This window comes from Lutra lutra, chromosome 3 (genome assembly GCF_902655055.1).
Source record: "Lutra lutra chromosome 3, mLutLut1.2, whole genome shotgun sequence".
Classification (NCBI taxonomy): domain Eukaryota; kingdom Metazoa; phylum Chordata; class Mammalia; order Carnivora; family Mustelidae; genus Lutra; species Lutra lutra.
This window is the reverse complement of record NC_062280.1, coordinates 160,603,592-160,620,874: the sequence shown is the minus strand read 5'-3', so window position 1 is coordinate 160,620,874 and position 17,283 is coordinate 160,603,592. Positions and strand designations below refer to the sequence as shown.

The 17,283-nt window shown below is 36.4% G+C and overlaps 1 protein-coding gene across 4 annotated transcripts in view; it reads left to right on the top strand.

Annotated features, from left to right (window-relative positions):
* LOC125094686 (protocadherin-9) overlaps positions 1–13,929 on the top strand; it is a 927,361-nt gene extending 913,432 nt beyond the window's left edge. For all 4 annotated transcript variants that reach the window (XM_047720110.1, XM_047720107.1, XM_047720109.1 and 1 more), the window contains one exon: positions 11,704–13,929. In XM_047720110.1, coding sequence (XP_047576066.1) covers positions 11,704–12,077 — 374 coding nt within the window. In that variant the 3' untranslated portion in view covers positions 12,078–13,929. The remainder of the gene's footprint in view (positions 1–11,703) is intronic.
* Positions 13,930–17,283: the final 3,354 nt, after the last annotated feature.

Here is a 17,283-nt window from a genome sequence, read left to right as displayed (position 1 = left end):
AGTACTACAAATGTATCTTCTTTATGCTTTTCTTAATAACATTTTCTTTTCTCTAGCTTACTTTATTATAAGAACATAACACATAATACCTACAACATACAAAATGTGTGTTCATCGACTGTTTATGTTATCAGTAAGACTTATGGTCAACAGTAGGCTATTAGTAGTTAAATTTGAGAGGAATCAAAAGTGTGCAGATTTTCAACAGCATGGGGGTCAGTGCTCCTAACCTCCTCGTTGTCCAAGGGTCATCTATATCTTTATTTATCAGTTGATTAAAATGGATAGAGAGATGCCTCTAGTTAGACATTGGAATGTCAGAAGAGTGGAGGAAGACTCAGTCAGTAGAGCATGAAACTCTTGGTCTTGGGGTTATGGTGTCAAGCCCCATATTGGGGCTCCAGCTTTAAAAAAGTGGAAGAGGGGAGTCCTGTTAGGAAGTAACAGTGGCTTGAGCTGGTGGGTTTTCAGGGAAGTAGGCAGACTAAAGAACTTTGGCGGTGTGTCTTGAGTAAATGACAGATGTTATATTAGTTTTCTGTTGCTGAGTCACAAATTACACAGTTTTGCTGGGTACAGCATTACAAATATATTCTCTCAGCTCCCATCCATTTATTATCCCAAGAGTCTAAGTAGACTCAACATGCCTAGGGGCTCACAAAGGTGAACTCAGGGTAACAGCTGGACTGAATTATTTTCTGGAGGCTTTAAGGAAGAATCTATTTTTTAGCTAACTTTGAATATTAGTGGAATCCTGTTCCTTATGGTTGTGGGACTGAGATCCTTGTTGTCCTAATGGCTACCCAGTTGGCTGCCCAGTTGGAGTTGTTCTCTGCCACTCGAGGCTGCTCTCAGATCTTTTCTGTGTGTTCTTTTCTATTTTGAAAGCCACCAATGGCACAGTGAATTATACTGTGCTTTGAATGTGAGCTTCCTTTTGCCTCCTACTAGAGAAAACTTCCTGCTTTTCCAGGGCTCACATAGTAATATTAGGCCTACTGGATAATCTCTTTTTTATTTAACTAAACGTCAACCTCATTTGTTAATAAATGACTTTATTGTGTCTGCAGTGTCCCTTTTGCCATTGTCTTCATCCATTTGGGCTGCTGTACCAGAATCCCATAGTCTGAGTGTCTTAAACAATAAACATTTATTTTTCACAGTTCTGGAGGCTGGGAAGTCCAAGATCAAGGCAAAATTTGTGTGTGGTGAGATCCCTCCTCCTGGTTTATAGACAGCCATCTTCTTGCTATATCCTTATTGGACTGAGAAGTGGGGAGGAGGAAGGGAACGGGAGGATGAGGTAGAGGAGAGGGAAAGGGGAACTGCGATTGAGGGAGCTAGCTTTTGTTCTCTTCTTTATCCCATTGTTGAGGTTTTCATGACTCATTTAAATGTCATCTAATCCCAAAGGTCCCACACCCAAATACCAGCACACTGGGTGATAGGGCTTCAGCATATGAATTTGGGGGACAGAAACCTTCAGTCCATAGTAGCCATATAATGTAACACAATCACTTGTATGATATCATATTCATGGTCCAAGGGATAGTTTAGAGAATATTGAAAGGAGAGGCATTTTAGGTTTCTGCCTAACAGGTGCCAAGGCTTATTCCTTTCTTTTTCTTTTTGTCTGAATTGAGCAAGCAGTGTGCCTTATATAAGAATGGCAAATGCAGACAGAGTAGCAGGTTTGGAGAAAGGATAAATAGCAAGAATTATGTTACTTGGAACGGCCAGTTAGAAATTGAAATGATGTCGAGGAGCTGATGATCAGATATGCTGATGTGGCCCCAGGAGAACAAACTGGGACTGGAAATATAAATATATATAAATATATGACATGTGAGTCCCCACCATCATGTGAGCTCACCTGGAATGAATTGAGATAAGGAGCACTGGGCAGTCCAACAGTTAGAAGTCTGGAAAAGGAAACAGAAACAGTGAGGCTAGTGATGGACTGGAGAAATCAGGAAAAAAAGTGACAAGGGAACTTGTTAAATTTGAAAATTTGGGGGTTTCACCTCAAACCTACAGAATCAACATTCCTGGGATGGGGTCAAGCATATATATGCACTAAAAAGCCCTCCAGCTAACTCTGATACATGCGGAAGTTTGAGAGCTTTAGTTGTTTGGACCACAGGGACAGCACAGAATGGAAGAGGGTAAGTCCGGAATGTCCTCAAATCTCAAAGTCAAGTCCTTGAACATGAGTAGCAACGGGGTTTGTGAGATTGTTAGCAGTGAGGGAACTGAGGACCCAAAATGCTTAAAATAAATTGGGACAAGTCTCTAAGCCCTCTGAAGACAGTGAGAAAAATCTGTAGCTCAGACTAGGGAGGAAAAAGGCTGCAGTTACAAGCGTCCCAGGTGAAGATCATCAGAGTCCACTGTGCAAATGAAAGTTAAGCTCCCCAGTTTATGTTTCCCTTCCCCATTCTGCAATATGGGAACCAGTGGAGATTGTGTACAGGCAGAGTACTTCACAATATTGTGTACTACCGACCTAGTTTTAGATAAACAATGGAGAATTTTTTTTAAGGGGACAGAAGATTACATAGCTTGTTTCTTCGTTTTTAATCTGGAGCTCAGCCTAAAATTAATCTGTAAAAACTTACTTTATTTCTTAACACCTTAGATTGGCTCCTTAAAATGTGTTGCACAGCAGATAAGATTTACTACATTTTTTTGAGAAACAATGCGATTTGCAAGTAATGGAGAATAATTCTGCTAAATATCAATGTGTGAATGAGACTTGAAATGAAAGTTATTAAATATAATCAAAAGAAACGGTAAACTATAAAAGAAAGTAAATGTGATCTGCAATAGTGTAAATAAGGTGTTTCACATCATACAATTTGGTCAAAAGTTGGTCATTAACTTAAAGAATCTCTTCAACTGACCGCAACATCGAAGACTGAGAATGGCTAAGAAAAAATGATCAAAGATAATTTTCTTGGCAACAGTTGGCTTTTGCAGGTGAGAAAAAGGAAGCAGATATTTATGCCATGCAGAAGAAAACTAAAGATTTTTAAGGGAGTGCCCTCCATTCTTTGTGAGCTATAACGTTTGTCCAAATAGCAATATCCTCTCCCGCAGAGAATCTGCTACTTGGGCTGGCCATGTGTTATTGTATTTGGACTGTCTCCATCTGCAAATGTTGACTTTTCATCTGTGACCAAGGAAAAAAATCGGTATGAGGAATGTGTAAAACATTTAATCCTTGTTTACTTGTTAACCAAAGGTTTTGTCAAATCCTGCTAGTGTGGGTTTTTGCGTTTGCTTCTCAAGGTGACTTGTAGGGGCAGTCACAATGTAGGGTTTAAATCTGAGCTATAAGCTAAAAACTCGGCCAAAATCATTAGGTTTTTACTTAGATTTAGAAATCTAAATACTTGTTCTAAATATAGTTTTACATTCAAAAACCTAAATGTGACCTAAATAATACAATAGTCAATAGGAAAAATTGATTTATAATTCCTTTGTTCTGTCTGCGGCTTCTCATTACTAAAACGAATATAACACTGAAAAGTTTGATTATCTATGGCAAACCACAATGGAATTTGATAAGGGAATAAGAAAACGGTAGAGGTCATTCATCAAAATCTAGTCTCTTATTCTCAATTTATAGATGAGAAACTGGGAGCTGAAATCTCTTAGGAATCTAAAATTACTTTCACAAAGTCTATATTAATTCATTGTTTTATTGTGTTTCAAATATGTTTCTGTTTGCCCTGGCTATCGATGATGACCATGTGATCTGAGATTTCTAGACTGGTTCTGATTTTTGATGTTCTATGCAGCAATCTCTTGAAACTAAAACAGTTTTGTTTTGTTTTGTTTTGTTTGAGATCAAACAAAACCTGTTGAGTGAATGAATGAAAAATATTTTTCCCATAAGTATACTCAAATATGCCAGATCTATTTTTGGATTTAGATCATCAACATAACTGTGCCGTACTACATCATATACCAATCTCAGTTCATGGCCATGGAATTTATTATAGCTTTTGATTATTTTTCTATGCAAGAGCAGAGTAATAGCTGATATTATTCCCATGTGACATTGATTTAAAAGTTTTGATTTGGCATCGTGTAATATTAGTGATCTGAAGTAGAATGATGTATCAAAAGGGAGTGTGGGCAATGCTCAACAACTTCCTCTGTTTTTCATGCCAACTTCTCATATTTGAAATTAATTTTTCCCATATTTAGATTGGAAGCAAATTAACTGATTTGATTTTTAACAGCAACTGTTTAATAAAGATAGTGATGATGGAGTAGTAGATAGGAGGGGTACCTAGCAGATGAATTTATAGGACTTTTTTTCAGGGCCCTCTGTATTTACATAAGCATTTAGCTTTGGCTTTCCATTCAAGGTGATCCACAACAATGATAAGAAATTGTTCCACTGTTACAGCTTGCCTCAAAAAAAAAAAAAAGGAAAAAAGAAAAAGAAAAAGAAAAAAGAAAGATAAGGGAAAAACGGAAAAAAAGTTAAAGAAGAAACAGAAATAAGCTAAAAATGATGGTGAAAATGAGCTAGTAAAAATACTAATATTTTTGGATTGGTTTCTTAGAGATGCTAAAATTAACTTCAAATGTAGTGAGTGAAAAATATTTGTTTCCCTGAAATTTTATTATAGGAAAATTGATTTAGGCAAGAAATAAGTATGAAAAGTACAATTTTTCTCAGTATATTAATAACAGCAAGTGTGAAGTAACATTATAGGATAAAAGCCTACATAAAATGGAAATTTCTTTAGGACAAGTGAAGAAGTTTCATCGTTGTGCCTAGAGATCTGGGAAACTCTTCAGCAAATCCGGATCTGTGGCTGCATCCTTCACTCCAAGGTGTTTAGGAATGCATGACTCTGCATATTCCATTCCTGCTACTGTAAAACTTGGGAAATCAGCAAAATTAGAACTTAAGGACAAATGTTTTGCATAAAAATGGTGATATGTTCTTATCACAAAAATGCCATTATAACATGAGAATCAGGTGTGTTCTGCATGGAAGAGGTATTTTCCTATAATAAAAAATTGAGCAAAATGAAAAATTGAGTGAGAAGGGATGAGTTTGATCCCAAATGATATAAAAATGACTTCTCTCTTTTGCAATTCAACTCTGGCAGTCTGTTTAAACTTATTTTACCTAACAGTAAAAATTCTAAAGAAAATTCATTCACATAAAAGGTCAAATCTTCATATAGTATGAAACCTAACCGGAAATAGGAAAGATCTCATGATTTTTTTTTTTTTTAATATCAGTTTCAAGCTTTGGAATTAAAAGGTTTTAAAGTCATCAGGTTGAAAAGTATGTGGAGGACAGGCCATAAGGTACTTGTTAATTATAGCAGTGAGTTAATCAATGAAGTAACAGTTCTGCTTCTGGGTATAACAAAATGAGATCAAGACCCATTCAACTATCCTACCATTCAGGGTTTGCTGGAGATCCATTAATTTGGATGGTTTCACATTGTAAACTCACTTCTTTAAAAGTCAGAAATTCAAGCAGCTCTCTGACAGGTTGATGCTTAACCACAGAAGAAGTGTTTTGTTGGGTTTTGAGTAAGAAGGTGAGCTGTACAAAGGTGGAGAGGGAAATACACTGACACCTGATATAAATATTAACTGAGACAACTTTCAAGATTTCAGTTATGTGCTTTTGTATTTGCTTTCAACATTTAAATGCAGAGACAGATGGCTTGTATAGTTTTACCAACCCTTGTGTCTTTATACATTCAGAAACCTGGAATGATAACCAAGCTCATACATTGCATATTTTGAAAGGGAACAAATAATTTAGGTTTTTAAGAAAAAAATCAATAAAAGCTTCAGTGTTAGAAAAATCATGATGGTGGATTTTAATTATTTTGTGAAGAGAAGAGGAAACCAATTGCATAATGCTGAAATTGTAAAAAGTATTGGTTAGAACTTGGGTTCTAAATAGATACTGTGTGATGTTGCACAAGTAGGACAAGAAAGTAAATAAAAAATTGGAGAAACAGGGAAAAGGGATGTGGATGCACACATGTAAAATTCTTCAGACATTTGTTAAGAATCCAAAAAAAAAAAAAAAAAAGAATCCAGTACAATATCTGATATATGTGGTACATGACAGATATTCAGTTGTAAGGACCTATTTTACTGTCCCTGCTCCCCTTCCCCCAGGGGACTTAAAAAACAAGTCCTGGAAACCAGCTCCAGGTGTGGAGGCCAAGAAAAACAAGGCTGTACCCACCTCGAGTCTAGCCCTGACATAAGTACAGCCATCTTGGCAAAGCAAAAGCTGGCACCTTGCTCTGCAAGAGTGGGTTAGCGTAAGAATGGCCATCCTGAAGGCCGGGAAGCCATTTTACTGAGCGTCCCTAACCAGCCCACAGGGCTCATGTAAGTTAAGAGAAAGTAGCTAAAACCTAAGAAACAAGTTAATCATATACCACCATGGCGGTTAGGCGATGGTGCCACAGGGACCAAATGTTAAAAAAAAAAAACAGTTAACTTGCAGAGATCACAATCCTGCAAGTCAGGAATCTCCCTTGGTTTGCAAATGTCCTGGTGATTTACAACAAAAAGGCCATCTCTTCAATGGCCCAATTTCCAGAGACAATGGCTCAGTTCCTCAAGGCCTCAGGTCGCCCTCCCCACCATAAAACTGAAGGAGGCTGAGGCAGAAAGAAATGTAGTTAAGGTGAAAGTTCTTCTAAACCTAAATCTCACTTAACCGCCAGGATGGCGCCAGGGTGACACCGGGGTGGCAAAAGGTTAAACAAAGTTAAACTGTCAACGTGGGGCGCCAAGATATGTATGTAGCCATGAAGAAGTGCCTTGAAAATGCTATATAAACCCTTGGCTTTGAGTGCTCGGGGTCCTTGTTGACGTCCGCTGCGCCAGGCGGATACTTGGACTCCAGCCAGCTGGAGATGAACCTCGCTGTGTGACTTGCATTATCAAGAGTGTTCTCTGTCTAACTGAGGGGTGGTCGACTCCGTACCCTAACACAGTAAACACTTTGAGGGAGCTTATGAATGGAAAATAACTATAATTAATCATCAATTAAAATAATTACTTATAGTGATTGCATTAAAAATAATCATGTCAAAGATAAAGAGCAATATTTTAATGTATATACTTTCTGCAATATTATCAAAACTTTCCTGATATCTCAAGGGCCCTGTATTTGATGGAGAATGAATAATTATTTTTAATTATATTTTAGAAAGTGACAGTTTTCCATATCGGTGCTTTAGAATGTTTGTCTCCTTTCAAAAAGTATAAAACAACTCATTCACTGTTTCTAAAAATAAAAGAAATGAATTGGAAACTCTTCCATGTTCAGCATGGTTCCGTTTATAAACTTCTAAAGAGCAGGGGCTGTCAGGACTTTTTAATTTAAAAAGTGGGTTTTGTTTTTTTGTTTTTTTGTTTGTTTGTTTGTTTTTCCTTTTTACCCATTCATGACAACTTGGAAGCATTGTAATTTCCCAAAATAAAACCCATGGTTTTTTGTTGTTTTGGGTTTTTTTGTTTTGTTTTGTTTTGTTTTTGTGTGTGTGTGTTTTTTTAATATCAGGGCAACTGCCGGTGATTATATAAAGGCCCAAATAAAAAAAAAAAAGAAAACATTTCCCTATTTAATGTCATGTCCCAAAATAAAAACTTAGCAAAGCGTAAAGCAAAGTATATTTTCCCATAGTGCAGCTCAAGCATTTAAGGACACTGGTATAATATACTTTAATATAGGTTTTTAATATAGGGTTTTTTTGTTTGTTTGTTTGTTTGTTTGTTTTCTTTAATGCAGTCTTGATTCGGTTCTGAGGCCCTGGCTAGAGATCCCCTTCTTGAATAAACCCAGACCACACACTACTCCCCTTCTAGAGCTCTTACGGTCCTAGATCATTTTGCAACCTCCCTAAGTGCCACAGCTCTTAGGTACCAGGATAACTGGGGACAGACCCTATGCCCTAGATTTTCAGGAATTATTCAACTATTAGTCAATCCATGGAGAGCCCAGGAAACATCCCAGCCTATTTGCCATGCATAAACTGCCCCCTGAAATCCCAGTTTCTTTTTAACCTATTCTTTGTTGCAGTTCTCTGTGTGGCCCCTGCCCAGAGGCATTTTCTCCTTCATAGCTGTAAGTAACAAAAACTCTGGGCTTTCATCCCAGTGTTGTGTTGTCTTCCACATTGTGGTGGATCTTTAAATCTTATACAGCCATCGAGTACCTGAAAGACTTACCTAAGAACATACAAAATGTCTGTAAATTTACTTATATACTTTATCAAAGGCTTTCAAATTTATTCATAAACATAAATCATTAAGTACAATTCTCAGAGAGCGATTAATATTGTTTAATGGAAAGAAACTAATTTTCTTTCAAGTCAAAGATTTTGGATAGTACACATAAATTTTGACTGTGACGTCTTCAATTGTCAATTACCTGTAAGAGGAACTTTCAGAAAAAGGTAGAAATGACATAAGAGGGAACAAAGTCCATCTTTCACCTTGTAAAGAGACAAGCCTTCTTAAATCAGCTAACTGGTAATGACACCTATTCATTCCTAAGGACACCTTTTGCTCCCTTCTTTGTTCACTGCTTTTAAAATAATTGTTTCCCAAGATAACCTGAAAACTCTATGAGGACAGGGTTGACATTGATTTTGTTCACTGATGTATTCTTGGTGCCTGTCACAGTGTCAGCATATAGTACATGCTCAGTAAATATTTATGGAATAAATAAATGTTACTAGTTCTGAAAAAATATGCTCTTTGTTAAAATATGTCACTCACTGCTGAAGACTAAGGATTCACATATACTCACACACATACACACTTTCTCAATCTCTGGATAATATTCTTAATTTAATGAGAGGGTAATGAATGTTGGATGAAGCTATTTTAAAAATAATCTTGCATATTCTCCCTTTTTTATGTACTCAATAAAAACCTGATTCTATTGCTATTTCTGAGGTAGCCGATTATTTGTTTTCCTTTGGAGGTATTAACAACAAGAAAAACTTAATGGTTCTAGAAAGGTAAAAACGAAAGGCTGGTGCCTAGTCCTCAAGCTAGATTATACATCAAACTGGTGATTACTTTACCTCCATTGATGTCTTGAAAGGAGTGATAATTCATTTATTAGCTGTCACAAAGTATTGCTAGGCAAAGAGATGTGTTGTTGAGGAAGCTTTTGGTGTGATGTTTGTTAAATCAGCATCTTCTATTATAATTACTTAAGGTCTGCCTTTAAGCAGAGGATATTTTTAATTATTTCTCAGAACATTTTCAACCCCATAAAATTTTAATTAACAATTAACATTGTTCATAGATCATCACTATTGCTTAGCACTATGAGAAATCAGAAGACTTGAGAAGTCATTTTTTTTTTCCATTAATGGATTTTAAATCTAGTTGGGATAAAACAAAAATAAAGTGATCCTCATGAATGTACAGAACCTCCCCCAAAAGATGAAAGTATCATTAAGGCAAGAATTGAGAGAGCTCAGTTGGGACATTTGTCACTCATAAGAGGAGATCTGTGAAAATCTTCAAGGTGCATATAAGCTATGAATTGTTGTAGTTATGGAAGTTAGTGGTGGTACTTGGGAAGCAAGCTGACCTTGAAAGAATAAGTAATTAAATAAAAGAAAATGGAAGAGGCAAAAAGCATCTTCTAAATTTGTGGTCTCAATATATGGAACATGGTTTGGTTTAAGCAAAATGTGTTACATTTGTGGATATAGAGTCCTTGAGCACACCTCTGTGAACCTAAAAGGAAGAAATTAGTTTGAACTTTTGAAGCGTGGGCAGAATTCAGAGGGCAAAGAAAGGTCCATAGAGAAGTTTAAGTTAAATATACTAGGAAGTTAGTAATCATTGGAGATTGGTGAGAGAAATAGTTTTGAGTAACAAACATGTGTTTAAGCAAAATAAAACTTTTCTCTTTTGAGGGGATGAGAATAGAGGTCAAATGAAAAGGAATTTTAAAGTTATTCTAAAGAGAAGATTTTAGATTTTAAAAATGACTAAAATTTGAGCTTGTAGGAAATGGTAAATTTCAGCCATGTTGTTTTCACATCTGGTGTCCATTGCGATGTTCCTCGTGTTTTGGGGTCTCAAGTATTGGCCATCAATTTTTACCTATTTTGGAAGGTATTTTTCCATATGCAAGGAATAACTGGAATATTAGTAAGCCAAACAGATGTTAATATTAAAAAAAAAAAACCAACAAAAAACAACCCACAATTATTGGGCACTTAAGTGCCAGTAGTGCTAAATTGGGTTTTAGCAAAGACACACATTCCAGTTGTTAAGTGTTTTAATCATTGTTGAGGCAATCATGCAGATGTTTTCTTCATTTTCTTCTACGTTTTTACTCTGATAACTCTCTACTCTTGCCTATCCAGGTAACTTCATTCGTAAAATCAATTCCTAATTTCCAGTCTATCACTTATCACTTGACTGTTTAATCAAGGGGCAAAGAACAAAGCAAAATAAATTTTTCCTAAATCATTTTGGCTGTTGTTTTTCAGTAAAAGGTTAATTTCCTTTTTATAGAATCAGAAAAGAGTTTACTTTTGAAATCTGGTTAAAATGTATGTGCTAGACTGCCTGCTAGTAAAAACAAACAAAAAAACCCACAAACTAATAGATAAATATCTATGATGACTTTTTCCCCTGAATATTGGACTTCATGTGATCCAATTTGCAACTTAGCTAGACTTTCCTTCTAGTGAAATCCGGTTTATTTAATACACTTAGAAATATAGAAAATAGTTTAAGCTTGGAAGGAACCAAATGCTGTCTTTAGATGCAAATGACTTTTTATTTACTTGGATTTCAGAATGTTTGCAGCAGACTAGGTGTTCCTTTAATAACATACACATTAATTAAAATATTCTTTTAATTATTTTTGATTTTTTAAAATGTGCAGTTATTTTCATGTGATTTCATATAAATTAACATGTGTTTATATGGAAAAATGGTATTTTATGTAACCATTTATTTACTTTTATTTTTATATTTATTTATTTTTTAAAAAGATTTTATTTATTTATTTATTTATTTATTTGACAGAGAGAGAGAGAGAGAGAGAGATCACAAGTAGGCACAGAGGCAGGCGTGGGGGGGGGGGGCGGGGAGCAGGCTCCCTGCTGAGCAGAGAGGTGGGTGCAGGCCTTGATCCCAGGACCCTGGGATCATGACCTGAGTTGAAGGCAGAGTCTTAACCCACTGAGCCACCCAGGTGCCCTAGAGTACTTACTTTTAATATAATATTTCAAGCAGCACTTTTGCATTTTATTTTTATGGAGTTGTACATTCACACATTTTTCAACATCGTACATACAATTTTCCTATTTTTCATGATTTCTCATAAATAAGAGCTTTTTAGTTGAGGATTAGAAGATAAATCAGTAATAATACATATGCCATGGAAAGGGTTGATCTGAAATGATGTATCTGTTTACTTTTGTTTGTTTCTAGCTGTAAGTGAAGGCCTAAGGAAAGAGATGATTCTTATTTTCACAGCAAGGAATTTGATTCCTTCTTGAAAGCATTGAATTCTTTGAATTGTTTAAGTTACGCTTTTCATGAGAAAATGAGATCACTGATGCACTTTTTGTCTAAGGAGACAATTTTACATTAAAATTCTAACCACTTTCTTTTCTTATTCTCTCTGTCTCTTGCCCTCTGTAGATGGGCCTTTGGGTCCCCGAGGATTAGCTGAAGCTACAGAGATGTGCACTCAAGAGTGCTTGGTTTTGGGTCACTCTGATAATTGCTGGATGCCTCCTGGCTTGGGTCCATATCAACACCCTAAATCTCCTCTCTCAACCTTTGCACCCCAGAAAGAATGGGTCAAGAAGGACAAGCTTGTGAATGGGCACACCCTTACCAGATCCTGGAAAGAAGATAGCAACAGGAACCAGTTCAATGACCGTAAGCAGTATGGCTCCAATGAAGGCCATTTCAACAATGGCAGCCACATGACAGACATTCCTCTGGCAAATCTGAAGTCTTATAAGCAAGCAGGAGGTACTATTGAGAGTCCGAAGGAGCACCAACTCTAAAAAAAAAAAAAAAAAAAGCTATATGGGACCTAATAACTTTAATCTAAATAGACATGCTAATACCCTGTGTGTCAGAGCTTTATGTATTCAATAGATCTCTATAACTATGCCCCTTTATAGCAGGGATATCCATAACTTTGTGTTAGCACCATGGAGGATACAATATTTTACAACATAAAAGAGAAGATAGTTCTACTAGCCATGTGATCTTGTTTACTAGAATTGATTAAACTCTCCAGAGATCACTCCATTGTGCAAATATCCTTTTTTTGTTTTTGTTTTTGTTTTTTGTTTTGTTGTTGTTGTTGTTTTTTAATTGAATTTTACTTTTGACCCTGGACTGCTGCTATGAACAATAGAATATGCATTTGGAGAGTAAGAAAGTTCCATGGATTAGAGTGACTGACAAACATATCCAGTTAGAAACTTGTGCTCTTTTTGTCATTGATTTGTGCTGGGACTGCTATACTTGATATTTTACTTCAAGCGAAATTTAAAAAGATAAGCATTAAACCTATCGTGTTGTTAACAACGTTAGTGGATACTTGTAAGTCAATCAGTGTTAAAGTATTTGTAAATAGAAGCAAGTTATTATTAACAACTTTTGTGTACTTACGATGTTCACCTAAAAACTGTTGTAGCATAACTCTGTGTTTTATGGTTGCTTCTTCCTTCTTCTTAATTTGCCTCTTTGTCGTTATTTTTGTTGTTTCTTTTAGTGAGGTGTTTCTGCGTTAGTAGTCTGTCTTGACACACATTGTTCAAAGGATCTCAAATACTTGTGTTTAAAAAAAGGTTCTGGAATCTTGCTTCTTCTGTGACGCTTATGATGATAGGCTTCTGTAAAAAATAAAGATAAGATGAAAAGTTTATATAAAAACAGGACTTCTGCAAAAGCTTGGAAATTCAGAACCTATTTTCTTGACATCCTTGTTTTAAAAGTAGGCGAAGCAAAATCGCTTAATTAGTAGCATTAAGTGAGAGAGTAATGGGAAAGTGTTAGCCTTCAGAAAGTAATATAATATCCTGTACTTGTCACTCATACAAAACTAATGTATCAAAATTAGCATATATCAAAGAAAAATTACTATTCAAAAATAGTTTCAACTGGGCAAATGTGTGTCTACAACTTTGTTGAAATGGCAGAGTTTGTGTTGATCCTCATATACGATAATGTTGTTGTAAAACAAGTGTTAGACCATAGCCACAAAATATTTAATGTGTTGTGCCTTCATGATGTAACAGAACATTCTCCAGGTAGGCTAGTTGGGGGAAATAAAGGGATAAATCTCTAATTATTGCTGTTTAACTGTTTGTTATCATAGTCGGTCAATGCCTGGCAGGTACCAGCATCTTGTCACTTAGGTCAAACCAGCAGAGTGACAACTAATGTTAATAAGATCTCAGTTGCACGTGCAAACAAATCCAAATTCGAACATTCTTAGGAGGTTTTTGTTAAGGCATGACAGATGATTTAAACAAATAAATAGCATGCAACAAAATGTCTTTATTGAAAGAAGTGAAAGTTATCTTAATGCCACGGTTCAACATCAGTTTAAAAGTTAAAAAAATAAATAAAGAAAAAATTAAAAAAAAAAGGTTTGCTAATCTGATAGTTAATTTGTTCTTACCAAAAATAAAATTACTTTGTAAATAGCAATTCACGTTTTCCACAGTATAATGGAAAATAACGGGTAGGGGTGCATTGCTTATTACAGTACATTTTTTGTCGGTTTGTGAGGGGTGTTTGATGACTTTGACAGAATAAATATCTAAACAATTATCCTTGTTACTGCTTTGCCAGTTCTACGTTATTTACAACTATTCAGCTCTTGCAATAAATGTTCTGAATTCCTGATCGTAGTGTGTTAATTCTTGGTCAACATCCAAAGTGATGATTTCTACTCTAATTGTCATACAAATATATGTTGATAAAACAGCTCCTAATTAGAAATCAAGGCAGACTCATTAGGGGCTGACTACCTGTGTTCTGAAAATAGGTTTCAAATTTTAGTTACCCTCCCTTAATGGTCTATGCAATCATTTTCTAGGGAAATTCGTGGAGAGAGTTGGTGCGCTTTCTAGTCACGATGCATTCAAGTTTTATCCAAGTGGAATCCTGTGTCAGGAAGCTGGCAGGGGGCACTAGTTAGTGCAGTTACCTTCTTGACTCTCAGTCTCTTCAGCAAGATTGCATGAAACAAACTCTCATATATTTTATTGTTGGCTAAGCAGAAGAAGATTATTCTAGGACTAAGGCCTTGAAACAAGGGCGAAAACTTCATCTGTATTTATTTCAGGTTAGGAAAATAGGTAGAGAAAGCTATCGAGGATCATAAGACATGCTCACACACATGCCAGGTGCTTCTATTCTCCAGAGGGCAGCTGAGTCCCTTTTCACTCATGTTGGGGTCTGAGGGTAGGTAATCTGGTCTGACTCTTCCTCTAGAGCTTTCTGAAGCCCTAAGAAGTAGGACTCAGGAGTTAGAGACATGGAGATAAAGATACTCTCTTTTTTTTTTTTTTTTTTTTTTACAGCTTTATAAACATATATTTTTATCCCCAGGGGTACAGGTCTGCGAATCGCCAGGTTTACACACTTCACAGCACTCACCATAGCACATACCCTCCCCAATATCCATAACCCCACCCCCCTCTCCCAACCCCCTCCCCCCATCAACCCTCAGTTTGTTTTGTGAGATTAAAAGTCACTTATGGTTTGTCTCCCTCCCAATCCCATCTTGTTTCATTTACTCTTCTCCTACCCCCTCAACCCCCCATGTTGCATCTCCTCTCCCTCATATCAGGGAGATCATATGATAGTTGTCTTTCTCCGATTGACTTATTTCACTAAGCATGATACCCTCTAGTTCCATCCACGTCATCGCAAATGGCAAGATTTCATTTCTTTTGATGGCTGCATAGTATTCCATTGTGTATATATACCACATCTTCTTTATCCATTCGTCTGTAGATGGACATCTAGGTTCTTTCCATAGTTTGGCTATTATAGACATTGCTGCTATAAACATTCAGGTGCACGTGCCCCTTCGGATCACTACATTTGTATCTTTAGGGTAAATACCCAGCAGTGCAATTGCTGGGTCATAGGGTAGTTCTATTTTCAACATTTTGAGGAACCTCCATGCTGTTTTCCAGAGTGGTTGCACCAGCTTGCATTCCCACCAACAGTGTAGGAGGGTTCCCCTTTCTCCGCATCCTCGCCAGCATCTGTCATTTCCTGACTTGTTCATTTTAGCCATTCTGACTGGTGTGAGGTGATATCTCATGGTGGTTTTGATTTGTATTTCCCTGATGCCGAGTGATATGGAGCACTTTTTCATGTGTCTGTTGGCCATCTGGATGTCTTCTTTGCAGAAATGTCTGTTCATGTCCTCTGCCCATTTCTTGATTGGATTATTTGTTCTTTGGGTGTTGAGTTTGCTAAGTTCTTTATAGATTTTGGACACTAGCCCTTTATCTGATATGTCATTTGCAAATATCTTCTCCCATTCTGTCAGTTGTCTTTTGGTTTTGTTCACTGTTTCCTTTGCTGTGCAAAAGCTTTTGATCTTGATAAAATCCCAAAAGTTCAAAAAAAAAAAAAAAGAAAAAGAAAAAAGAAAGGATGAATACCCAAGTTTTGTAGCAACATGGACGGGACTGGAAGAGATTATGCTGAGTGAAATAAGTCAAGCAGAGTGAGTCAATTATCATATGGTTTCACTTATTTGTGGAGCATAACAAATAGCATGGAGGACAAGGGGAGATGGAGAGGAGAAGGGAGTTGAGGGAAATTGGAAGGGGAGGTGAACCATGAGAGACTATGGACTCTGAAAAACGATCTGAGAATTTTGAAGGGATGGGGGGGTGGGAGGTTGGGGGCACCAGGTGGTGGGTATTGTGGAGGGCACGGATTGCATGGAGCACTGGGTGTGGTGCAAAAATAATGAATACTGTTATGCTGAAAAAATAAAAAATTAATTAAAAAAAAAAAAAAAAAGATACTCTCTTGCACCGTGACTGGGTTTGAAACCATATTCCATCACCTCTGAGTAAGCCCGACTTACTGGTTACTCAGGTGCACCTACAGGGGCACAGCCTGCCCCAGGGCACGAGAGTGAATGAATCCTGAAGACAGGCTACTCTAGAAAAGGTAAAAGAAAATAAAATTCATGCCTGCACAGTCTTTCTTTAGGTTTTACCAATCAGATAAGTCATTCCCCTCTGCCTTTTAGAGTGAAGGGTGAGAGAAAGTAAAACAATTTCTCTTATATTTTTCTTTCCCCTAAAGAGTGGAAATATACTTAAATAAAAAAAAATAAATAAAAACAGGGGAAAAAAGAGAGAGAACAAACCACAAGTTTGGGAAAGAAGCTCCCCATCCCTACCATACCATATTTCTTTGAATAAATACAACAATATCTACTCTTTTTTTTTTTACAATATCTTTGCTTTTCAAGGCATTCAGTTATATGCTCTGAAATTTTATTTATTTATTTTTTTGCCCCATGAAATTTTATCGTTGATAATATCACAAACCAAGATGAAGAATGTATCAAGTAAATAAACTAGTATATTCGTAATGACTATTCCTTCAGTATTATACACATTGTTTGATTATGTAGACATTGAATATTATGAATCATTATTTACCTGGAAACTAAAGCCATTTACATTTCCTAGAAAAACACACCTATATGAAAGGTACAAAGATAATAACTTTTAGAGTAACTAGCAGACGTTATGATGCTATAAATTAATGTTTTTAAGGCAGGTATAGAAATAAACTTTATAGGGATGCCTGGGTGGCTCAGTTGGTTGGACGACTGCCTTCGGCTCAGGTCAATATCCCGGAGTCCAGGGATCGAGTTCCACATCGGGCTCCCAGCTCCATGGGGAGTCTGCTTCTCCCTCTGACCTTCTCCTCGCTCATGCTCTCTCTCACTGTCTCTCTCTCAAATAAATAAAAATAAAAATCTTTAAAAAAAAAAAAGAAATAAACTTTATAAAGCTGAATATGACCTATTTGAGTATTTCTACACATACTATAACATAAAATATATTTTTAAATAATGGCCATTCATTAATAGGTCATTTGTGAAGAGTCTTTTTGCTGCACTATTTAGCAGATCTCCTTTGGCATAAACTGATGCTTCCTGCCCCCATCATTCCTTAGCTAATGCTAGAAATACAGCTGAGGCCC